Raw genomic sequence first — 26,441 nt, 5'->3', positions numbered from 1 at the left:
GACAGTGGCAACCAGAGCAAGTAAAAAAACTCAAAGCAGAGAAAAAACAAAAAGGAAGTTGACAAAATGTGCTCTAGGTGCTGCCACTGGCACAAGGTCCACAGGCCCTGTGCAACACATCTCCAATCTCCAAAGAAGCAACATTTTAAAGAAATACCTTCATTTTCTCCAAGTCCACGCTCAAATTATCTGTAAGCCAATGCACAGGGAAACAAGCCTCACTGAGCTGCAGTGAGGAACATGGCCCACAGGTGGTCCTGCAGTGTGCACCTGCCCACCATGATGGAATGCCCCTCCCTCTTCAGCAGCAGCATCCTGTTCATCATCAAAGCTGTTCTCCCACAGGGCCCCAGTTTGTTGTCACTGCTGGAGCCGTCCCTGGGGCTAGAGGTGCAATGATGGAGAGCCTTCCTTTGGCTCAGTTCAAGGAAAAAAAAGAACTGCCTAGATGTCCATAGTGGACAAAGAAACTTCTAGACAAACTACTTCTACGACCTTACAAGTAACGGCTACATATCTTAGTATGCTTGGAATAGGTAGGAACCAATACATTCTCATGTACCTTTATCCTTTCTTCAACCTGATCTCCTACAATTGCACCCATAGCGGCTGTTCCTTATAATTCTGAAAAACCAGATACACGATGTTCCCCACACTTGTGCACACACTGATTCCTTCATCTGAATGTCTGGCTCCTGTTTCTCCACTAGCCCAGGTAAATCTTCTCCAATCACGTTCCAAACCACAGCTCAAGCATCTGGTAAGAAAAGTTTTCCTGGACCACTTCAGATGGCCGTCTCTTTTGTTTCAACCTCATCACAGGCGTTCCTCTAAATAGGACAATTACACTGTGTTGGTATTTCTTTCTCAAGAGAATATACCATCTCTTATTAACTCCCAGTATCCACAGACCTTCCTCAGGGCCTGCTCGCACATAGCAGGTACTGATTGTTTCCATCAGAGACACAAAATGACAAAATACCATCCATCAAAAATTGTATACACATACCTATACATTCTAGCTCTTCATTCTATATTCTTTTAATTTTTTTCTTATTATTAGGAGCATTTCTTAGCTTGCACTTAAGAGACTATTTTAAATACATCTTTCAATGACTTATCCATTGTTAGGCTTGTATTATATGTAGCTTAATGGTTCAGCCTTAAAAAAAACTGTAAACAAGGGGAACATGACGTGATGACATGAACTATTATATATTATTAAATACATCTTAAGGTATATCTGTATTTATATCCAATACCATCCCACAGTTATGAGAAATCTACAAATGTGGGTAGAAACAGCATAACCACTATAGAAAGGAAATTTGTAACAGGCTTTGAAGTTCCAGGCATTATTACCTCATTTGAGAGTAGGAAAACTTAGTCTCAGAGAATAATTGACTTGCTAATACTCAGGTCAAGTTCTTTGGAATTCAAATACCATGTGCTTAGCATTTCACCTTCCTTTCATTAAGCCAGTATCCTCAAGACACCAGTTAAAAAAAAAATTTAAGTGTATATCTGAAACAAAAAGCATGTAACAAACAAAAGAGGTACAACAAAGAAAAACACAAGCATCAAGAACCATGACTGAAACGATCAGTGCTGAAAATGAATGGGACACAAATAAGGAATCCATGAAACAGAAGCCAACGACAACGTAGCCAGAAATCATCTCAGTCCAGCACAGTGAAAACTCAATGTGAGAATGAAGGTTAGGGTTTCTGATTGGACAAGTGAAATAACCAGGAATTAGTTAATAAAGACATCAAGTAATAAGGGATAAGAGTACAGCCATAAACACAAAATCCAGGGAAGAAGGGTAGTTATTTGACAAATTACCTTCTCAGAGAGGTTAAGATTTGAGTGGCGCTTGAAAGACAAAAGAAGGCCACTGAGTACAACATTGAATTGAAACTTGGAGGAACAGAGTGTATATTCAAAGCTCACCACTTGAGCAAATCGTGTTTAATGTAAGTTCCATTTTCTTATCTGCAAAATAAGAGTGCATTTCTGCCTCAAGAGTCCCTTGCAACCAACAGACAGCCTGGTACATATACGCTCTATCAATGGAGGTTCTCTCCTCTAATCCTTCCCAGGTAGGAAGATGCCAATTAGACCCAATACTATCAAAGAGCTTCCAACATCTGTCAAAATATATTTCTGTCAAAAGCAAAAGAAAACAGGAGCTGTTATAAACCATTAGGCAAAGACCAACACGCATTCAACTCCGTGTTAAGAATCTAAATGAAAGTAATTACAATTATTCTCCCTAAGGCAGAAAGGAATGGGCTGCACACCTAAAAGCAGAAAGCTTAATGTAATTAAATGTTTTTTAAAATAGAACTGAAAATTTTAAACTATGTTTAGTGACTTGGAAAATGTCTTTTTCCCCTATCATCCACATCACTGTTGCCTCACTAAATAAAAGCAGTATAGATAGAAGGACCACAAACATAATTATTTTAGCACATCACTACACTGTAAGTCAAGGCAGTGTGAAACACAGCCATAACATAAAACCAGGAGTTAACAAGAGGTCTAACTGTAGCCCTTAAAATTGAATGCTGTGATAGAGCCACTTTTATGGGTAATGAAAGAAAACAGAAAGCACAGGATAGCTCATGGGGAAAAAAAAAGCATATGAAAGTTAGTCTTACAAAGGGACTACTAACAGAACCACAAGATAACACTTGAACCATTTAAGGTCAAAGAATTTCTTTGAATATTACCAGATATAAAGGATCTGCTTTCACTTCTACCAAGGAATACACTACTCAGGAATATTAGAAAACGCAATACAACTTGAGAGATCTCCAAAGTCCTAAAAGAAACTACAGACAACCTGAGAACTCTTACTGAATTGACAAGGCATCAGAAAATCCAATAGACCACTTGAAATAGACAGTTACCTCAACAAAATCAGTAAAGTTTTTACGACCTAGAAAAAAACCTGATTGTTAAAGATACAGTGTATGTCAGGGCTGTACTATAAATCCATGATGATGAACTTAAAATTTTTATTAAAGAGAAAAAATGCAATTGACCACAAACTACATGTAATAATATGTTTGCACAAAGACTCTACAGAAATGAGAAAATACTACCACCAGTAAACAAGAAGGCATTAAAAACTGATGAAAGTTCAATAGCCAAATAGTGTGAGACTGGACTGGCTATTTTTTTTAAAAAAGGACATTTTTAAGAGAAAACTAGAAAATCTCTTACAATAACGCTGAAGGCATTGTATTTAAACATAAAAAGCCACATCAAAATCCTGGCTAGTATAGACTGGTAGAATAAAAAATATAATCTCCATCAAAGAGATTAAGGAAGATCAGACATCCTTTTAGAAAGAGGTTTTACATAAAGGGGAAGAAAAGACCCAATACAAAGAACGAAATAACTGAGATGCTAACATCAAATGGACGTGGTTGGCCTGTGATCACTTCCAGATATATCCACGGGAAGCAAACCTAATTTTGAGGAGTATCTCAATGGTACCAAACACTACTATAAAAAAGATTTCATTCTTATAAAGTCAAGCAAACGAAAAGACAAAGTAGTACAAAGATATCGTCCCACTAATCAATACAAGAAAAAAAGATTTAATAAAACAATATTCTCATCATTCACCCAGGAAGAGACATTCCATAACATATTTTAATGGCTTACAAAACTTGTTATATCTGGATAAATAACTGAAAGATTTGCATTCAATACAGTGATCGTCATCAGCTTACTGACGACTTCCACCTGTTTATTTTCTTAAGTGAAAAATGAAGACCTGATTGGTGTAAACACTAATGAAGAACTATATAGAATAGGTCCAGCCAACTAAATGACAGGAAGGAGATGCATACAGATCTGACAGTCAATTACTGGACTAGCCACTAACACTAAGTAAGAATGGTAAATTTCAAAAGACAATGGAACCTAAACAGTGCAAGTCTGGGCAAAACATGCCTCACATAAAAAAAAAAAAAAAAAAAGTTTTCAGTTATTGCAGTCTTTAAACTATTTCTACAAATATCTAATCCATAATTTCTAACCTTTACCAGAATCCCAATTAAGTATGTCCTCAAGAATACTGAATGTGGCATTTAACTCTGATCATCCATGTCATTTAACTCTGTATCCAAGTTTACAGCTAGAAGGGATTCTAGATTGCGTCGATTCCAACCTCCTTGTTCACGGTACCTGAGAGGTTATCCTGGATGGAGCAGGCCCTTAAGGACATTATCAATCAGGTCACTTAGGTATCATTCAGTAAATTATTAGTATAATAGTAATGTAATATACTAAACAGTACCCAAGTAGCCTGAGTTTATGCTCCCCTCAAAATGTTTTTTTGAGGGCTAGGTAAATAAATGTAATTATACTGATAAAGAAGCTGCCACACAGTAAATAATAATAATCATAACAATGTTTAAATGCAATTACACTGATAAGCTGTCACACAGTCTTAAAAAAAAGATAAAGTGTCAACAAATGTACTCATTTTCCTAATGTCCTTGTTACTTATTACCGAGTAAACACACCCACTTATCAAATTGAAGTTGTGTTACCATGGCTAAGAACAAGGTTAGACATGAGACAAATGGTTCAATCAGAAACCTAGAACCTAGATATAGAAAACAAAGCTGCCTCAATGCCCAGAAAACTGAGCCAATCACTAAAAACTAAAATAACTACTGTGAAGTTATTTAAATAAAGGGGGAGGGACATACTCTACAACCTTCTGAAATGAATCAATAGTGCTGTAATGAAAACAAAGTAACATTCAGAAGGAGAGTACATTTAGATAGTGCAATTGTACAGAAGATGAATAAACTACAAGATAAAAAAATCACTGTACAGAATTTACATAAATATCACCAGCAACATATGCAACACATTAAAATGTTAAGTTTTAAACAACAGTGTGAAATTTAAAAAGGCACTTCATATAACAATGAATAGAAACAGCATTTCTGTGTACACACAGTAACCATGAGAAATCATATCATTTCCACATACATTTTACGTCTAGTCAAACAATAACATTTTAAAGAAAAAGGATCATTAGATGCATCCCTTTCAAGAACACCAAATCACTCAACTTGCGATGATTGCTAGGCCTCCAAGAAGACCTAGAGCTGTTCAAACATCAGAGGCTGGCCTGATGGAGAATCTTGTTGAAGGCTCTGCAAATGGCAGACATGATGTGAAAACTTGTTATCTAATTATGAATTCCATACACTACTATGGTTGTCTATTAGGGCTGTTTCCCTACACCAAATCCCCGTTTTTAGTTTTATAACACCATCATCATTCAAGTATGCCAGAGAAAGACTTTAAACTAATCTTAAAAAAACAGGTTGAGAATAGTTTCTTCTGCAGTCAAGCACCCCATCTACAGCTAAACCTGCTCCCACACTTCGGTGCTCTGCCCCATCCCCACGCAACTGCCAAACCCCTTCAGAAGCTAGCCGCCTGACCACCAATTCCATGATATCTCAATACCTTTTTATTTTTAGGAAAGATCTCTGGAGATGCTTGGGCATATCAATCAGAGAGTGGCAAAGCTATGCTACCTGTTGCTTCGGAGCAACATAACACAAAATGAAGACAGCAGCAATGCTGCTCTACAAACATTTAGGAAAGGAGGAGGTATACAACAACGTGAGTACAGTTAACACTACTCCACTATACACTTAAAAATGGTTGTGATGGTAAATTTTATGTTGTCTTTTTTTAAGCACAATTAAAAATAAAAAAAAATTAAAAAGAGCAGGTTAAGTGGAAATGCCAGAGCAGTTTCAGAGAACCAGGTCTTCAAGCAACGTAATTTTGCTTTGAATTTTGGAAAATAAGAGTATCTCAAAAATCATCAAGTTGGTGACCCAGTATGCAATTCAGGGAAGGGACAGGGAGAAATGGAAAAGTGGGACAACTGCAAAGTAGCCTCAGACAACTGGGAACATCTATGTGCAGCCGTACAGAAAAGTATCAAGGTCTCTCTCTCTCCAGCAAGTTCCCTATGGATAGTCCTTTCACAGAAGAAAACTACGGTGCTACAGCAAGGGCACATGAGACTGCTGAACTGGTAGAGTACACATCGTGAACTATAAAAATCTTCGTATGATTTCTTAGGCCCTTGTTTCTTTTTAGACAGTTACCAGTGCTCTTCTAGGGTTCAATTTGAATGAATCTTTAGAGCACTGGCACAGACCTAAAACAGAAGTAAAACTTTGTGAAAAGTATAGAAAAATTAAAGGTAAATGTTAACTCTAGATATGACTTGACCAAATGTGCCAAGAGGAGACTCTATTAAGACTGCAGCTTAAGCTTCATCTACAAATAGGACAAACAGAATCAATACAGTACCCTGAAACTATCTGACAAAATAAAATAACTTCTTCCAAGTAGAGATATTTGCATCTTCGACCTCTACAGCACAAACAGGGAGAGGAAGAAAAGTAAACAAAAAGGGTGCTGAATATGGTTATGATGAGGAGGGGGAATGGGCTTCCAATAAACTATTAAAAAGTGGGGCACCAGGGAAAACATCAGTCACCACTGTGCAGGAACCATGGCAAGAAACAGAAACCATATAAACCCGAAAACAGTGTCACGGTCCACTAACAGTAGACCCAAAATACTACGGTCAAGCAGATGAAAAAAAAAAAAATGCAATGTTCGACAAACCAAGAAATTACAAAATTATGAGTCTATTGATAAAATTTTTTTCTATTTGGCCAAGCAAGTAATTCTAGATGATGTATTCAGACCCCTCCAATTTGGCAGTTTCTCCAACACTGAAGTCATGATGTGAAGACAAGGGTCTAAGGGCTGGGCACTGCACAGCCGCTGCCTCGAGATAGATACTGTAGGACATGTAACTGAGGTATCTGCTGCCAGTTCCAGTCTGATGGAGAAATCATAATGTGAAGAACTGAGAACGAAAAGATGACAAGTCGTCTCTCATGGTAAGAGTCTGACTAGATTAAAGGACCAATAAACCAAGAACACGCCACTGAAGTCTTGAGAAATCATTAATGGACATCCAGAAAGAGAAGTGCATGAGATGTTCTCTCTACTACATCCACAGTTACACTCTGAATCTGAAGGATTTCTCAGTAAAATCTAGACTGATGGCATCCCTCTTTATTACAATCAGAGGACCAGATTGTCAGGCATGTTTGGAATTCTTGCTCTTTCAAGAGTTCAGATTTGCATGCCTGGATGGTATAACATCCTTGATTTCCAGGGCACTAATGTGCGTTATCTTTTTTGTATTTAGAGCGTGATGAATTACGGAGCTCAAGAGTTTAGAAGGGAGTCAAGGTCATCTTGGTGAAAGGCCCAGATTATTCTGTGAGAACACCATGACCAGGTCTCACAGCTTGTGATACATGAGAGCTTGACAGACTTAGGAGTGACAACTGCAGAGAATTCTCTGTGTAGCTTTGGGTGGTGAAGACAGTTACTGTGAAAGTTTCTACAGAGATGTCACAGGTAGGAAAGTCTTCTTCCAGCTGGTGTCCACAGTAGACCTGGGACATCTAGCCACCCCACTGGAAGCGAACTGGATTTTGCAAATTTTGATTTGAATTTTAGTTCTTGATATACAGCTTCAAGGCTGATTCTGAAGTCTCACAGAGCTTGACAGTAGTATGGACACTGGTGAGCTGATCACCCTGACATAAAGAGATTATAACAGATTTGTCGTTTCATGAAGATCTGACAAACGAAAGCCTAAACAAGGAAGCACTGATGACCTAAAAACGAAGGATCTGCCTCTGGTGTTAGAGGTCTAGTAGTAGGTTATTTCCAGATCCAAAATCTCCTAGTCCTCGGTTTACCAGTGAGGTTTTCCTGAGGGGGGAAGAAATATTTATATTTTTCCTTAATCATAAGAGGATTCAGATTCCTGAGTACCCTCCTCTAGACTTATTTTGGACTAGAAATAACGGGTAAACCTTTGTCCAACCCTACTGAACGTCTCTACCACTCACTTGGCCAAGAAAGCATGAGTCTCTTTATTTACTTCATTCTAAAAGTCTAGAATTCAAATGTCAGCTGTCATCATTCCAGCCATGCGTTCACATTCTGAGGTGCCCTCCTACCTGTAGATCCTGTGTGGATGGGAGGAGCAAGTAGCACAGTCAGCATCTTGGACAGGTGCACTGCTGAACGGGAATGGGTTACTAATTCTTGTACCCATGGCGTTCTGGAGATTCTCCCTTTTTCCTGTATCTATAGGGGTGGTTTCGGGGTTTGTACCAATCCCCTCTGGAGTATCCTCTACTGTGATAATGTGCTTTCTGGTCATGACTATAGAAGTATCGATGTTGGTTATAGTATTTGCTGTGGTCTTTATAGTCATTTTCCTTTATACTGTTTTCTTCTGCAACTACAGCATTCACATCTTGTCCAAAGAGGGAAGTACCATCAAAGGGCAAGTGTGAGATCTTCTCTTGGGTTTTCTTAGTGAGGGATGTGAGTCGAAGCCAAGCCTGCCTTCTGTAGTCTATTGCCATTGCCATAACTCTGACCACAGAGTCCATTATATCCCTAGTAGTACAAAGCTGCCAAAGGCCCGCATCCATACCATCAGATATTATACATCTTGCTTTTCCACGATCAAACTCTGGGTCATGGACCAGATCCTCCATGTCTTCCCAGAGTTTACGCTGATACTGAGTCATATAGGCCATGTAGCTAGCAGCTCGGGCTGCAATGGAAGCAGCATGGTAGAATCTACAACCCATGACCTCCATCTCCTTCGAGGTAGAATCCAGAGGTGATGTTGTGCTTCCTCTCCTGCTGTGCTCTAATGCTTCTACGATGGGGCCCCCGGCCGGTGGATTTGGTTGGAAAGGAGAGGTATCCTTGGCCACAGGATATACCCTGTGACCCATGAAGGAAGAAGGATGGCAATCAGCTGGGTCTTTAAAAACCTCAGTGGTGGCAATTCTCAGAAGAGGATGCAGTGGAGGGACCAAACGTTTCTTAGAAGTCACACAATCAGGTTTCTCTTCACATGGTTCTGCTTCGGACTGTAACGTGACTCTCTTGATAATACCTCTTTGTTCCATTCTTTTCAAAAGCCCTGTGAAACTAGACTGACTAGGGTCAGTTGGCTGCCCTTTGTCATCAGCTGAGGGGGATTTGCAGTCAGCTTCTTCTTCCACTGTGGATAAATGTTCTTCCTTGGAGGTAGAGATGTCCCAAGGAACCGAGGAATTCTTACTTGGCCTAGAATGATGAAATCGAAAACAGCTCCTGGACTGCAGATCACGTATCACTCGGGACATCTCAGCCACTTGTGTCTGGAGATAGAGGATGGCATCCTGTCCGTGCTGTGAAGCAGAAGACTCTACAGGTAAATCCTCCTTGACCTCTGAAGAGGCCAAAGATTCCTGGGGGACCAGAAGTGGAGATGAAGGCAGAATCTGGCAATTTTGTGATGGCTTAAGTGTCTCTGTCTCAGAGATCTTAATAACTGAATTACTTTGATCACTTTTCTGGTTCTCCAATGGGTTCTCAACAGAAGAAGGTTGAGAAACTATCCTGTGTGGACTGCTGGTACAGCTCCCAGAGGAGGAGCTGCTGTCTCCACTGGGAAGAGGAACACTGCAGCTAGAGCACATTTCTGGGCGATGACTCTCAGAGGATGGCACCTTAGACTCAGGCATTCTCTGGGTTATCCACATGAACAAGAAAACCAAGGAAGAAAAAAAATATGCTTTTAATATGTTAATTTTCAAGGGCAGAGATGCATGTCCAGTAAGTAGAACTCAATTTTTAAAATTATTATAATTAACAATGAAACATACAATCCACTTCAGGTCAGCAAGGGGACCACAGAAGTCAAATCCACAAATTTCACTACCCCAAAGGCCCAAAACCAACTACTGGCATTAACCTGGTACTGTGTCTATGAAAGAGTAAAAACAAGCCCAGGTCAAGGGGTGCCATCCTAGCCTGCTGCTTGTTCCCATGTTAGAGTAAGAAGAGGCAGCAAGACTACTGGTGAAAATAATTTTTTTTAAAAATCCCATTCAACATATGTAAGGCAACAAGTAGAAGTTAATAACGGCAAAGAGAACTTGGGAAAAGTTCCACTAAGAAGAAAAAACGTTTCTAGAAGTCCTGCACTGCAGAGTCACTTTTAAATCCCTTTAAAAATTCTCTCTCATTCACTCTCCATGAACAACAAAATTTTCCAGTTGCACAGTTCTACTCTATGGTTTGTAGTTTTCAAGGAGCTTTGTTACCTCATTTCATCCTCACAACAACCCTGTGAGGTAGGTATTATTCTTATGTGGTAAAGAAACTAAGGTTAAAAGGCTACTTATCCAAATTCACAGACTTAAGAAGTAAAGCTGAGACTAAAACCTAGGTATTTTGATTGCAAGTTCAAGTCCCAATACTTTATATCATACAGCAAGTAGCTTTCTGGCCGCCTTGAACACACAGCCAGTTCTCTAATGAATCAAGAAAACAGCCCATTAACAGAAATCCGGGCTAAGACAAATGAAAGACAAGATTGCTACAAAGTGCTCAGCTACTTTGGTTCTCAGAGTAAGGGAAGCATAAGTTTAAAGGTCAAACCCACAACCAATAAATCACAGGTCAGAGAGAAAACCCCAAATACGAGGGGGAAAGAGGAGGTTAAAAGGATGACGCCTGAATAATCCACAACCCTTCCCCATATTCCATTTCTAAAGGATCTTCACATAACCTTTCTTCCAAGATACAACAAATTTTCTGTGGCCACATGGTTCTGGAAGAAAAGGATCCAGTTCTACAGGGCACCTGAGGAGAGACAGGAAAGGAGAAGGGAGCCAAAAATCTTGCAGTTTTATTCCATTTCCCTTTTATCAGATATGGCCTCCAAGGCTTAGAACTTTCCTGTGTCACATAATCCTTTCACATCCTCGCTGAAAGTAGAGGAACAAAGCTGGAAGCAGGAGATCTTCTGGGCAGAGGACTCCCTGGACTACCTCTCAGGGCCATTCTAACAGAAACAGGCCATTCTCTAAAGCACAATAGCACCTAAACACAGCCATCGCTGATTTGCTGACTCTCTTTAGAGAATGCTTCTTAAATGCCAGAAGTGAAGAAATGCAAGTCAAATGTAATATACTTACCTCACTCTGAGAGGTGCTAGGCTCTTCATCATCACTGCTGACCAGATCAATGTATTCCAGAACAGGTCTTAATGGTCCTTCCTAGGAAAAAATGAACAAATTAACAAGTCATGGAGAATTATTCAAACTAAATTAGCATTTAAAACAATCCTTTTTGTCGATGTTGGGATTGATTGTCAAGAACTCTTCTGAAGAGGAAGCCTTATGGGTGGTAGAAAATAATCAGAACAAATGCAGATGGAAATATTCATAGCACAAGACTAAGAAATGATGACAAGACCTAAAAGAGACTAAGCCAAGGTAGGGTATTAGGCCTGTGTTGATTCCTTGGGGAGAGGATTATTAACACAGGAATAGTGCTACAAGGTCAGATACTGTAAGCCAATGCTTTTCAGATGGGATGGGTATCTCTGACTAGGAGCTAGGCTGTACTTCCGACTCCTACAGAGTCACACATCAAACCTGGTTCTCCTTCATCTTTTCTTTCCATCCATACTGACTCCACTGCATACCAAGCCTTGAATGCTAAGCTTAAAAGCCTAGATTTTATTCTATAGGCAAAAGGGAATCAATAAATACTAAGATGGGAATAAGATCATGAGAGCTTACCTTCAGAAGATTAATCACATAGAGAAGTATGGAAAGCAGGATAATTAATCAGTCTACACACATAATAATGCAAAACTAAAATACTGTTGATGGCAAAAATAACAGTGATGCTGTGGTGCATATACAAAAGGATATACAGGTAAGATGAAAACAAAAAACAAAAAATGATTGACTATAAAAACAAAACCCTAACAACCACAAGGAGTCAAAGTGGTCTCTAAGGTTTCAAGCTTAGGAGACTAAAGGATAGACATAAATTTGGAATACAAAGACAGAAAGCTGGCATTCCTTTGGCCATAATGGGATGATGTATGAAGACTACACAGAGGCACCTGGCAGACAGCTGGAAATGCAAGTCTGTAATCTGGGTATAGGAACGTAACTGGAAATGGAGACTGGAAAGATGCTCCCCTACAAGACTAGTAACTCTAGAACTAAACTGAAACTATGATATTGCCAAGGAAGAAAGCAAAGAAGAGAAAGAAGGGATTCAAGGAGGCTCTTGAGGAAATGATGGAATTTTAGGATTTAGTAAGAAGAGCTAAATAGGTAATCAGAGGTCTGAGAAGAATCAGAAATGCACAAATTCAAAGAACCTAAAGACAGAGAAAACCTCAATGAAAAGGTGTCAATGCTAAATGTGGCCAAAAACACTGAGCACCGGAAAAAAAAAAAAAAAACCAAAAATGCCACTGAATTTAGCAACAAAGGAGATTTCAAAATGTCTTTGACAGAGCAACTTTCAAGATAGTAGTGAGCATACAAGTCAGGCTCTAAAAAATTAAGCTGAAAATGAGGCAGTAAAGGCCAAGAGTAAAGATTATTCTTTGAAAAATTCTACTATGTTTAAAACAAGAGAAAGGAACATAGGGGGAGAACATGGCTGAGGGAATGATTTCTCAGGATTGGGAAAGACGGCTGTTGGGAAGCCAAAGTGATATATTCAGTGGAAAAATTAAGAGAAAAAGACCCCAGGTCAAGAGACAGAAGCTAAGATCTAGTTAAAGATCCTCTTCCTGAGATGAGGCATCCAGTCTCAAAGACAGTGTATTTCTCCCCTAGGCTGCAACTTCTCTCCAAGCAGGAAACTGTTTTCCCTACAGGTGGTGATTTAGCCACTAAGATAAAACCAGAGAGCAAAACTTCTAGGCAGGGCTCATGTAATAAAGTAATTAGGATTTCTGCCTGAGCTGTAAAAATGGACATTTAAAAAAGAGGATTAGAGGGACAGATATTCTGCAATGTGTGGTCAACAGAGATGAATCACCTGCTTTAAGACCCAAACCTACCATTTGTAATAAGGTTATCAAAATCATACACTCAATCCAAGAAGGTAGTAGAGGAGATAAAAATATAATAGCTTGCTCTCCTCAAGAAATGTACGTTAGGAACTTTTATTACACACCCACTGAAGCAGCACACCAAGAAAGTCCCCAAGGTACCAGAAACACACAGAGGCTGGGGCAGAGCTTCCATGAAGGGTTGGCAGGTAGAGAAAAAAGGGAGATGAAAGGATAACTGGGCACAAAGCACAAAGCAGAATGGGCAGGAAAATGGTCACAAACAAGATGAAAAAGTAGCTGCAGAAACAGGAGAAAGGGCAGGAGTAAGGACTAAGTAGCATAAATATCCTGCTGGGGTCAACCACTAAACTGATACCCAGCCACCTCTGAACTACTGAACAATGACAACTTATGATTCACACTAATTAAGAGAGCAGAATAAAAAGAATCAGATAGGAAGTCCATACAAGAGAAAAAGCAGGGGTCATTGAGAGTATTCATTCACTCAACAAATATTATGGAGTTACAAGTGACAGAATGGTAGGAGAAGACAGCATGTGTTTGAGACCTAAAAAGGCAAAGAGGCTGAGTGGAAAAACAATGGAAGATAAGTATTCCAAAGGAAAATATTACTTACAAACAAACACTCTATACTTTAGCTAATTTTCACAGTGGATATGGCCAAACTTCCACCATAACGAACCTGGAATCAAAACCCTTTGGCACTCCGTTGATTTTACTCTAATCGGGAACATGTGTCACTGAGCCCTGTACAGGCAAAGGTACTAAACTTTTCATGTATGTTATTTCATTCAATCTCCACATTACTTCACTATTGTGCCATTTAACAAAGGAGAAAACTAAGTGAGGTCCATCTGGTTCTCTAATCACATCATTGGCCATGTGGTCTCTAATCACATAATTCTGAGGCAGTTCCAAGTATACACACTATGTTTAAATCAATGCTTATTTCCTAAGTTTCGGAGATAAGATACTTTCTCTTCCTTCAATTTGAGGAAAAAGTCTACCTGCTACTGTCCCCAACTCTGAATAACTCACAACACTAGCCAAAAAAGAAGTTATTAATTCTCCTCAAACAGTAATAATTATAATACAAATATCAAGAAAAGGCAATTTCTTACCATGTTTATAATGGCTGCTTATATTCTTAAAAAGTATAAATGCAAGTGGTCCTCCAATTAAAAGGTATTTTATTTAAATTTGCTTCATCCATCAACCAGTGAACCATCATTCTCATCCCCTCTGTACCAGTAACAAAATCAAAGGATTCTACTCCAAAGCCACACAATTTAGGGGCAGGAGCCCAGGCAGAAGCAAAACAGTTTAGAAACACAGTTTAATTAATATTCTAAGTTTTAAAAAATATTTTTAATGAAATAAAAAGCTTTCATTCTTGTTATAAGAAAACTGATTTCTCATACAAAGCCAAAACACCAAATACCTACTGATTGGAAAGTGATGTCAATACACTAAAATACAGTCTACGGAAAAACTAGTTTATTACCCTAGTCTAAAACAAAGAAGATGGATTTGAGCACAGATGCAAAAATCTAATCTAAAACCCTAAATAATTCACGGGTTTTTTTCCCACATAGAGAAGTTAGGGACATAGTTTACTTCTGCAGTCCCGCCCGATTCAAACATTTCAAATGATTCCCAAATGCCTGCTCTAAGTTCAAATTTAGTCCACAATTCAAAATCTATACTATCCGGCCCATCCTTCCTCCTCCCACTTAAAAAAAAGTACCCTCCAGAACTAAGCATAATCCTCTCTGCTCTCCCATTTTGATGACTTTCCTTGTTTCTTCTCAAAATACTCTTTTAAACACATACAAACACTAAATGCTACCTATGAAAAATAAACTGAAAATCGTATTTTTTTTTTTTACAGCACCTTGTCCTTTTTATAAAAGAACTTTCTACTTTCTGCTAGAACTATTTACAAAGTTCTCATCCCTATCTCATCTCTCACACTGAAATACTGACACTTATGGGTAGGATGTACTTCCAAGTAATCTCTGTAGCTCTAAGGTACTTAATTCAGGACTTTGCTCCAACATTATTTTTACTTATTAAGCTAATACAACCCCAAGACACCCAGCCAAAAGACACCCTCATTATTTGTCCATGACCCCCCTGAAGTAATTTATGAAAATATACAAATATTCCACATGTTCAATGATTCCACATTATACCAATCATCTTGGTTGAAGCCTAAATCTCATGTGCTGTTATCAAGATTATGACAGGCTGTCTCAGCAGTTTTTATACCTTTATATCTAGAGTAGCACTGTGAAAGATCATGTCATTAGCCCTGAGTTAAAACAGTTTTCTGGGAGTAAATTAACTAACATATCTGCAGTTTCAAAGAGTGCAAAGAATAAAGATGGTGGCTGAATAAGGGATCATATTACTAAATTAAACAGAAAATTAGAGCAAAAGACCTAAATGAAAAGTTTGTATAGTAATATTCTGTCTCTTGAGTTAAGCACTGTTTACACATGTGTACTGGCTTTGCAAAAATCAGAGGGTACACTTATGAACTGGGCAATTCTCTGTATGTGTATTTCAATAAAATTTAAATGAAAGGGCTCATTTTTGCACTTCCACATCTATATCCTTCCTTTCCTTCAACCTGCTTAGTTTCAAACTCTGTATTTTCTAAACCACACAAAAACTACTGTGCCACCATGCGGATTAAAGATGGGAAAGTTAGACTAAGAATGAACTAAGAAATCCAAACCAGTGTAAACCAAGAAGTAATATCACAATGTTCTTTTTGTATCTGAAGAAACCTTAAGCACAGACTATTTATTATTTTTATTGAACAAGCACTACCTGAGGAGTCAAGTATAAGATTGGGTTAGAGAGAGAAGATACTGTCTCCAATGTATTTTAAAATAGAATTAAGGTATCATTAATTCATTGAAGTGTTATCACCATAAAGGCATAAGGAATGTTTTTAATAGGTTTCTTCTAGTACTGTAATTGCATTCAATACATATAATTCACTTCTCCATTTGGAACTATCAAATGTTTGAACCTGTATTTGGAAACAGAGATAAATATAAGATGTATCAAGATGGACACAAATTCACTGATTGGATATTTTTTACTCTGGATGCAAAGATTTAACAGATTCTCTACATTTAAAACAATATTTAAATTAAAAGAATATTCTTAAACTTCAGTCTAATACATGCTTATATTAAGTACTGACAAGCTACACCACAATTCTTCACTCCACAGAGTACCTATATATACATATTTTTTAATCTTATCTTTGTAGACTCCATCTGTCATTCTCAAAGTAAGCCCAATAGTTCATAAAGAAGTGTGTCCCTCTTAGTTTAATTTCCACAAAATACCAAGGTAAATATTCTCCATTCGCAAATATACCCATATTCAGGGAGAACCTGAAATATTTGTCCTGAAGAGTCAAACATACTTCAATTCACAGTGAAGGAACAGGCAGGATACAATTTCTTCTACTACCACCCCCAAACCTTTAAAGTTTAAAATGAAAAGGATACAGCACCATATGCATGGGCAAAGGCAAAAAAACCCAAGAAAGGATCTTGTGAAAGACTCCTAAACAAACCCACTGAAACACAATACAGCATCACCACAATAGCCTAATGTTGGGGTACATAGAAGACACTTTAATAACCAGTTTTTCAAAACTGTCCAAGAACCAACAAATACAAATACACATCAGACAGGGAATTAAAGAAAGATTATACACCTTTAATAGCAAACCTCAACTACAGTATTCAAAAAGAATCATTTACAGTAGAAGGATTCTCTAGCTAAGTGAGATTACTACTTTAAGCAGAGCCTTTATAAAACTTTAACAGTGTGGGGTGGAAATTATCCTCAAGTGTATCATAGCACCCCCTTCAGTTTTTGCAACCAATGTTTTACAAAGTGTGTTCACAGCTTCATTCACCCCTGCATTTGCACCAACATGAAGATTCCTGGGCCCCACCTCCCATTTCTGATTCCATAGGTCTGGAGTGAGGTCCAGGAATCCACACACTTCTACTTACTCATGCTTGAAAACTACTGTCCGAAGGGAATAAAAACAGAAAGATACAGGATGCTCCTGGTGATACGGGCCCTTCACTGTGAACCTCGCCTGCTGGACTGTGCTGTAACAGGATGAGCTCGGAGCTTACTGAAGTCTTCAAGCCACCCACCTTCACGTTATGGAGACACACAGGCTCAGAAGGTGAGTTCCTGCAGCCCTTCTGGTTTTCTACCTCATTCCTCATCACTAGCCGCCCCTTCTCCCTAACCTGTGTGCTATCTTTTAGAAGTTACTCTTGTCTCATTTCAAAACAGTCTTAGGAGACCACAACCCTGCGTACATGAACGGCTCTAAGTGCAGGGGGACAGGCGAGATTCAGGGTACAACACGCACCGCAGGCCACAGGCTTTGTGATGCCTAGTGGGGCTGCTCAGACACCTCTTCGGGCAAATTCCCTACTCCTATGCCCTGCTCCACAGTGTACAGTCCCTATCAGACATTCACACACGTTTGCTGCATGATGAACGAACAGGTGAGGGGTAATCAAATCACGGCTTATCACGCATAGTCTCTGATTCAGAAAAACCCGAATATCGTCGCTACTTACACTAACAAACTGAATGTCATCTTCATTTTCCTCGGGTGTTGACTCGGACGCCTCAGGCCCAGCTGGAGGGACACATTCTATTATCTATAAAAATAAGCCAAAACACGGTTATCTAGACAACCCCGCACTTACAGAAGATTTTTCCAAAGGGAACCGAAAAACGAAAGCTCTCTAGGAGACCTAAAGGAGCCCCAGCCTCCGCGAGCCCGAGCTCGCGTCCGTGGACCGCAAGGGCCCCTCCGCATCCCTTCTCCCCGAGGAGCAGGGAGCACGCTCCCCCAAGAGGCAGTCGGCCTCGGAACCCACGCCGCGCCCGCGCCGAGCAGTGGTTCCAGATACGGGCCGGGCGGCCATTGTTGCTGAGGGGCCCTCGTCCCCCAGGCCCCCAGGCCCGGCCCAGCAGCCCTCGGACCCCGCACCACGCCATGCCCAGCCCGCTACTCACCTCCGACCCTGGGTCTCCCATCTCCCCGACGGCCCGCCTGCCGGCACCTGCGCTGCCGCCGTCCCCGCCGCCGCTTCACCTCCCCGCCGGCCCCGCCGGCCGGCCAGCCAGCCACGCGCCGCCGTGACCCGCCCCCGCGTGCGCGCCGAGCCGAGGACGCCGCCGAGCCGCCGACACCACGGGCGGAAAGGGCTCCAAAATCGCTTCCCGGGGAGGAGCGGCCCGCTAGGCCCGCGGTGCCTGGCCTCCCTGGCACAGTCCCGGCCTCCCCCCTCCGCCGCGCCGGCCGCTGGGAACTATAGTTCCAAAGACACCGAGACCACCCTAACACTTAGTGGAAAAGAACGGAAGAGGACCCCGAGGCAAGGCGCATGCGCTCCTCGAGGCTGACGTCACTGCCGCTCGCCAGGCGGTGGGCCGGCTGGGCTCTGTTTTACAGTAAAGGGCGGGGACGAGGATGGGGAGGAGGGCGTAGGCATGGGTTTCGTGTGGTTGTGGAAGTGACAGGCGGGTGATGGAGACTAATTTATCAGTTCTCCTTTTTCCCCCGAAGGATCGGAGATGTGGATGCTTAGCTGAATTCTAAGATCACAGCAGAAATCTGAGGCAGCCTTACACTGCTCACCTGTTCTCCATCCTCAGTCTCCACTCAGAGCCTGTATTAATACACCTGAGGAGGAAAACTGAGGCCCTGAGCGCCCATCTCCAGGTTGACCTGAAGAAAGCTGGTGAGGCTAGAGAATCCTGGGCCCAGTAGGATAGGGAGCCGAGGCTCAGACAACTTTATCACTGGGCCTTAGGCCAGTGATGTTACAACGTACTTTTTAAAGACGTTCTCAGATAGTATCTTAGTAAAATAGAATAGTTGACTGTTTTCCAGTGTTCACGCTCAAAAGCCCTGTAAAATAGTTCACTCATGTTCAAATATGTGTTCTAATTTTTTTCACTTAAATGCCTTACCAAAAAGCCCCATTTTTTTTTTTTTTACACATCCACAATTGTTAGTAAAGGTTTTGAAAAGACTTTAAGTTGGAAAATTCTTGTAAATCTTAGATGCCTTTTTTGCCTGTCTGCATACATGCCCAACATATGATTACCTATATTGGTAGTAATTATTGCTTAATAGTCCATACTTCCTTTCAGTTGCTTTTCTACTTCGCAAGTTTGAGAATTGTAGAGGCAAACTGAGAATGAGAGACCTGTCTGTTGTATTCCTTAAAAGCTGTATGTAAAGTAAATATTTCTAAAATTTTTAAATGTCTAGGCAAAACTTGTATTTAGGATTCTCCTAACGTGCTGGTGAGAGTTCAGTGGAACATTTACTTTAACCATTTGCAGGTAGGAGTTAATGTGTAAAACTTGGAAAACAAGAGCCCACATATGCTCATAACTCTTCATTCCTTGTGCGCTCCCAAAACAGGGGGCCAGGGTTCAATCCCGGCCAGGGAATTAGATTCTGTGTGCATGCCACAACTAAGAAGTCCCGCATGCCACAATGAAGACCTGATGCAGCCAAGGTAGATAGATAGATAGATAGATAGATAGATAGATAGATAGATAGATAGATAGATACTGGTGTTAAGATTGAACCAGTACAATGATTCTCTGAGGAAGGTATAAAAAAATTTTCTAAAAGCATATTTTTTAAAAATGCAAGGTATATATAATATGATCAGAACCACATCAAACCACCAAGCAAACCATGCCTGAAATAGGAACCCGACTTAAGTACTAATAGTAATTTTCTCTGGGGAGCTGGACTATGTGTTAATAAGAAAATCTTTTGAAACCCATTAATATTTAAGTGACATGCCTGTAGTTCCCGTAAGGCCAGTTTTATTTAGCTTGGTGTAGCAGAGGAGAACAAACTATAGGCAAAGCTTGGGAGTTCCTTAGTCTTAGGAAATTAAGAAGAGATTGGGTGGGGTGCTTTTAAGGCCAGTCGGTGTGGTAGGGAACTGGTTAGAATTGGAAAAAGCAGAGTTCTTTGCTGATTGGTTCAGGGTTCAAAATGGAAACTTTTAACCATGGGAAAATGTTTTTTTATGTTTCACTGTGGATCCATTATGTTGCTTTATGAGTTAAGATCTTGAAGGGAACCCATCAATGGGTTTGTTAACCCCTCAAATTCAGTTCTCTTAGACTTTGTCAGACACATTATAATAATTTCCAAATCTACATGTTGATATTCTTCCTTCAACTCACTGAAACAAATAGGTACAGGCTTCAAGTTTAGCTTTGATTTCATCAGTTTTCTATTGACTTTCTAGCTGGTTTTGTTGAGTGATTATTTATAGAATCATCTGTTTGAACATTGGCTGCATCCAGGATTTAAGATTCCAAGTCCTGGTTCTTGACTAAGGGAATGATACCAAGAGGAAATTAAATGCATCAGTAAGTCTCAAACCCTCTTTAAGAATCATTGTTCAGGGAATTCCCTGACAGTCCAGTGGTTAGGACTCAGCACTTTCAATGCCGGGGCCCCGGGTTCAATCCCTGGTCAGAGAACTAAGATCCCACAAGCCACCTGGCCAAAACAAACAAAAAAGAATCATTGTCCAATATTCATAAATCTCAAAAAAGGGTAAGTATAGCTACCATGAGCCTGTCATTTATTTAAGGAGCATTCAACTTGGGGAAAGGAGTTAATGTATACACAGCACCAAATATTATGCTTTAGAAAAGGAACAAATACTTCCAACGCATTTGTATTATTAAGAACCATATTTGGTTTGGAGTAAATGCTCTAAGACCTGGCAACTGGAATGGTCTCTTTAATAAGTTCTGATAAAGAAATAGATTTATAGGCATTTATTCCAAAATAGAATATTCTTTAGGGAAGAAAAATGGCTCTTAATATACTTTGGAACCAGTCGTCAGTCATTTTCTGGGAGTTATGAGGGCAAAACAAAGAGCATTTAGGTCTGAAAGAGTACAAAAGACTATCCACTAGGTCTGTAGTGCAATTTATTTGTTCCTCTCAGATCTGGAATTCTGTACAAGTGTTGCACACAAGGAAAAGAAGCGCAGGAAAAAAGGGGTGGTTCATATCTATGGTTGGGTCATATGTACAAGCCACTTTTCTCATCAGAGGAAGCTGTGATAATTACTTCTTTTGAAAAGGAATTCTCCCCTTCAAGCAATCATGTATTTGCCCTTATGAGTAAACTGGGAACAGTAGTTTGGGGTAACATTACTACATATTGTGAGTATTTGCAAAACTTCCCACCCTCTTTCTAGAACTATTTGGAGGATCATCTTTCAGTATTTGCTTCATGGCAGTACTACCCCTCCATATAAGGCCACTGAACAAAACTTCTGATGGTTCAACTTGTAGTGGGTCACAAGGGTTTTGAAAACACCATGGACAACCAAAATATTAGAAATGGTTTGTATCTGATAAAGGAATTGGTCTGTGGCACAGTTTAACTGTAGGTATATTTGTAACAATCTTGCTGGCTGGTATTAAGATGTCATAAGTATTAAGATCTATTTAACCTCTTTTATGATAATCTACATGTTAGAATAGTTGTTAAAATCTATTTACTAAAGAGTGACTATGGAGGAATTTAAGGCAAGTATAATATTCTTTCTTCCCGCAAACTGAAGGGTGAAAAATCCTAAGCACGAGCAAAACTTCTATGATTTCACACTTACAGAAAAATTGCAAGAATAGTATGTTTTATCGTGTTCTGTATTTCTATCTACATAGAGATATACACATACTTTTTTTTCTGAATCACTGGAGAGTAGGTTGCATATATCATGCCTCCTTATCCCTTAATAGTTCATTGTGTACTTCTTAAGAATCAGGATTTTCTTTGACATATGTACTTGTTTTAGTCCTCTTGGGCTGCTTTACTAATTTAGCATAGAGTGGGTGGCTTAAACAATTTATTTCTCACAGCCTGGAGGCCGGGAAGTCCCTGATCAAGGTGCCAGCACAATCAGTTCTTGGTTAGGGCCCTCTTCCTGGTTTGCAGACAGTCTTCTTTTACTTTCACAGGGTGGAAAGCAGAGAGAGAAGCAAGCTCTCTTGTGTCTTTCTTGTAAGGACACTAATCCCATTGTGAGGGCTCCATCCTCATGACCTCATTATCTCCCCCGAACTCCATCTCCAAATACCATCCTAATGGGATGAATTTTGAGGGGTCATAAACATGTAGGCCATGACAGTATTATTATCAAAATTTGGAAATTTAACATGGAATGATCTTTTTTTTCCTAATCTGCAGTCCTTTATCACATTTTATCAATTGTCCACTCCAGGATCACATAGTGCATTGAGTTATGTCTCTTTATTCTTCTTTAATTTGGAGCAGTTTTTCAACTTTGTCTTTCATGATATTGATGTTTTTGAATTCCCAAGGCCAAATATTTTATAAAATGTTCCCCAATTTTGGTTTGTCAAATGTTTCCTCATGATTTGATTCATGTTATGCATTACCAGACAAAATTATCTAAGTGATGTTGAAGTGTTTTAGGTGATCACATCCAGAGACCCATGATGGCTATTTGACCCTTATTGAGGGTATTAATTTTAATCACCTGGTCAAGGTATCATCCCATATCACCAATATGTAATTTCCCCTTTATAAATAATAGGCCATCTGGGGGGATATACTTTTAGACCAAACACTATGCCTCATGAAATGTATTGCCTATATATAGCATATTCTGATGATTTTTGCCTTTCCCAAACTTTACTATGATGTCCACAAAATAATATTCCAACTCTACTGTTCCCTCAACTTTTTTTTATTAAGAAAAGGATTTTAATTTTTTAAAAACATTTTATTGTATAGTTGATTTACAATGTTCTGTTAGTTTCTGCTATACAGCAAAGTGAATCAGTTTTACATATACATATATCCACTCTTTTTTAGATTCTTTTCTCATATAGGTCATTACAGAGTATTGAAAAGAGTTCCCTGTGCCATACATAGGTCCTTATTATCTATTTTCTATATAGTAGTGTGTATATGTTAATCCCAAACTCCTAACTTATCCCCCCCGCCCTGCTTTCCTCCCAGTAACCATTAGTTTTCTGTATCTGTTTTGACTCTTTGACTGTTTTGTAAGTTCATTTGTACCATTTTTTTAGATTCCACATATATTTGTCCTTCTCTTTCCAACTTCTGTCCTTTCCTTACTTCACTTAGTATGAAGTAAGGTCATCTCTAGGTCCATCCATGTTGCTGCAAACGGCATTGTTTGTTTTTTATGGAATATTACTCAGCCATAAAAAAAGAATGAAATAATGCACCTCTCAACTTTTTTCAGCTGGCGTTCTTCTGTAAGTCTTGCCTTCTCTTTTAAAATAATGTTTTATAAATTTATTTTTGGCTGTGTTGGGTCTTCATTGCTGTGCACAGGCTTCTCATTGTTGTGGCTTCTCGTTGCGGAGCATGGGCTCTAGGCGCGCAGGCTTCAGTAGTTGTGGCTTGCGGGCTCTAGAGCTCAGGCTCAGTAGTTGTGGTGCACAGGCTTAGATGCTCCACATGGCATGTGGGATCTTCCTGGGCCAGGGCTCAAACTCGTGTCCCTTGCATTGGCAGGTGGATTCTTAACCACTGTGCCACCAGGGAAGCCCTATAATAATTTTTAATGTATGAATTCATTTCTAACCTTTCATTGAATGATTTTTTGATGTTTGTACAGAGTGCAGATACAGTCACATCAAGAGCCTTCCTAGCATGTTACCTGGTAATCACTGTGGATATTAGGGGTTCAGAATATCAGAGGTCATTGATTCACAACTTCCTGTGCATCTACTTTTTCTACCTTGTGACCTATAACATTTGTTTTAGATATAGCTTGGCCATGCCATGTATCTATGCTCTGATTATTATTTTTTTCTTTAGAGACAATTTTACATTCACATGCAGTTGTAAGAAGTAATAGAGTACTTGTGACATGACAATGTGTAGAGCTATGCTGATGTGGACAAATGATGTCACCTGTTGTTCCAGTAAACACATGTTGCTGGATTCAAGCAGTGCACGCTGAGAGGAATTCAAGGTGGAGAAACAAAGGGTACTGGCCCTAGATCGGTAAGATGTATATTAAAGGAATAATTTCAATGAGCCAAGATTCTTACATCTTCCCATATATAAAAAAGCACTGAAATCATTGAGATGTCTTTTTTTGTGTGTGATTAGCAGTTATCTTGTGATGTTTGCTACATTTTTTTTTTTCAGCAAAAACTCCTACATATCCTGGCTCTCCTCTCGCCTCTTTGGAACAGTTCCTCAGAGCTGTCTGAGCGGTTGTTTCCCCAGGCTACGGTCCTCAGTAAGGTCCCCAAATAAAACATGTAACTTGAAACTTTTAGGTTGTGTTTTATGTTTTTTCTGTCAATAATTTTGGCAACCACTGAAGAGACCCAGAGCAGACTTCTCTCTTTTGCCTAAACTCTATGAGGATCCAGAGCCTGGGTACCAGCAGAGGCCTCTTGTGCCCATCCGCCTCCTCTGAGGGTCCAGATGAATTTGAGTGAGTCTCTCCTGTGTCTCTGACCTCCCATTGTTGGCCGATGATCCTAAGTTTTGTTTGGTGATGTTAAACTCCTCACTGGAGTAGCAGGTTTCCTTGAACTTAAGTACCTGGGTTATCCTCAGTTGAAAGACACTGGGAAGATTTATTATGTTCATACAGAATTTATACTTACAAGTACTTGCTTAACTGGGAATTAAATGAAATCTTGCCCTAATAATGGCCAAAACCAAAAATAAATAAATGAATTAATTAATTTTTTAAAAAGTAGGAGTGGTTTTATTTGTTTGTTTATTTATTTATTTCACTGCATTGGGTCTTTGTTGCTCGTGCAGGCTTTCTCTAGTTGTGGCGAGCAGGGGCTACTCTTCGCTGTGGTGTGCGGGCTTCTCATTGTGGGGGCTTCTCTTGTTGCAGAGCACAGGCTCTAGGCACACGGGCTTCAGTAGTTGTGGCACACGGGCTCAGCAGTTGCGGCTCACGGGCTCTAGAGTGCAGGCTCAGTAGTTGTGGCACACGGGCTTAGTTGCTCCGCCACATGTGGGATCTTTCCAGACCAGGGCTCAAACCTGTATCTCCTGCATTGGCAGGCGGATTCTTAACCACTGAGCCACAAGGGAAGTCTGGGAGTGGTTATCATTAAAAAACAACAACAACAAAAAAAAAACAGTCAACAGAAACTGCCTGTGAGAACAGATTTGTAAGAAAAAGCTGCCAAATCAGCCATTATGTACACATTCACAGAACTACAGGAAACATGATTAAGAAGTAAATAAAGGTATGATGACAATGTTACATCAAATAGAAAATATCAATAAAAGATAAAAATTATACAAAAAGATGGAACTTGTAAAGTACAACAAATGAAAATTTTTAAAAATCACTTCATAAACTGGACTTCACCAAAACTAAAAACTTTTGTGCTTCAAAGGACACCATCAAGAAAGTGACAAGGGGGCTTCCCTGGTGGCGCAGTGGTTAAGAGTCCGCCTGCCGATGCAGGGGACACGGGTTCGTGCCCCGGTCTGGGAAGATCCCGCGTGCCGCGGAGCGGCTGGGCCCGTGAGCCGTGGCGCTGAGCCTGCGCGTCCGGAGCCTGTGCTCCGCAAGGGGAGAGGCCACGGCAGTGAGAGGCCCGCCTACCGCAAAAAAAAAAAAAAAAAAAAAAAAAAAAGAAAGTGACAAGATAACCCAAGAAATGGGAGAAAATATTTGCAAATCATATATGCGATAAAAGACTTGTATCCAGAATGTAAAGCTATACAAAGATATATAAAGACATACAATGATCAATAAGTACATGAAAATATGCTCAAATCATTAGTCATCAGGTAAGTGCAAATCAAAACCAGAATGAGATACTACTTCACACCCACTTGGATAACTAAGATTAAAAAGTCAGATAACAAGAGTTGACAAGGATGTGGAGAAACAGTAACCCTCATGGTACTGCTAGGGGAATGTAAAATTTTGCAGCCACTTTGGAAAGTAGTGTAGCAATTCCTCAAATGATTAAACATAAGAGTTAACATATGATCCAGCAATTCCCCTCTTAGATATATACCCAGGAGAAGTGAAAACATGTTCATACAAAAACACTTCCAAGAATGTTTATAGCAGCATTATTCATAATAGTTAATAGGTGAAAGCAACCCAAACGTTCATCACTTGATGAATGAATAAATAAAATGTAGTATATACACATGCAATGGGATATTATTCACCCACAAAAAGAATGAAGTGCCAATACATACTACAAGATGGATGAACCCTTAAAATGTTATGGTAAGTGAAAGACGGCAGTCAC

General features: G+C 39.7%; 1 protein-coding gene across 3 annotated transcripts in view; it reads right to left on the bottom strand.

Moving 5' to 3' along the window:
* ZNF451 (zinc finger protein 451) overlaps window positions 1-18,505 on the bottom strand; it is a 97,573-nt gene extending 79,068 nt beyond the window's left edge. For 2 of the 3 annotated variants that reach the window (XM_060109608.1, XM_060109607.1), the window contains exons 1-3: window positions 18,140-18,505; window positions 17,695-17,778; window positions 11,145-11,225 (exon numbers count right to left, since the gene is read on the bottom strand). In XM_060109608.1, the coding sequence (XP_059965591.1) occupies window positions 11,145-11,225; window positions 17,695-17,778; window positions 18,140-18,160 (186 nt within the window). In that variant the 5' untranslated portion in view covers window positions 18,161-18,505. Of the gene's footprint in view, window positions 1-7,248; window positions 9,690-11,144; window positions 11,226-17,694; window positions 17,779-18,139 lie in introns of those variants that run through there. The other variant, XM_060109609.1, reaches the window with a different exon arrangement.
* Window positions 18,506-26,441: the final 7,936 nt, after the last annotated feature.

The sequence above is a fragment of the Mesoplodon densirostris genome, chromosome 10, assembly GCF_025265405.1.
Source record: "Mesoplodon densirostris isolate mMesDen1 chromosome 10, mMesDen1 primary haplotype, whole genome shotgun sequence".
Lineage (NCBI taxonomy): Eukaryota > Metazoa > Chordata > Mammalia > Artiodactyla > Ziphiidae > Mesoplodon > Mesoplodon densirostris.
The sequence above is the reverse complement of the archived record's forward strand: the minus strand, read 5'-3'. Positions and strand labels throughout refer to the sequence as shown.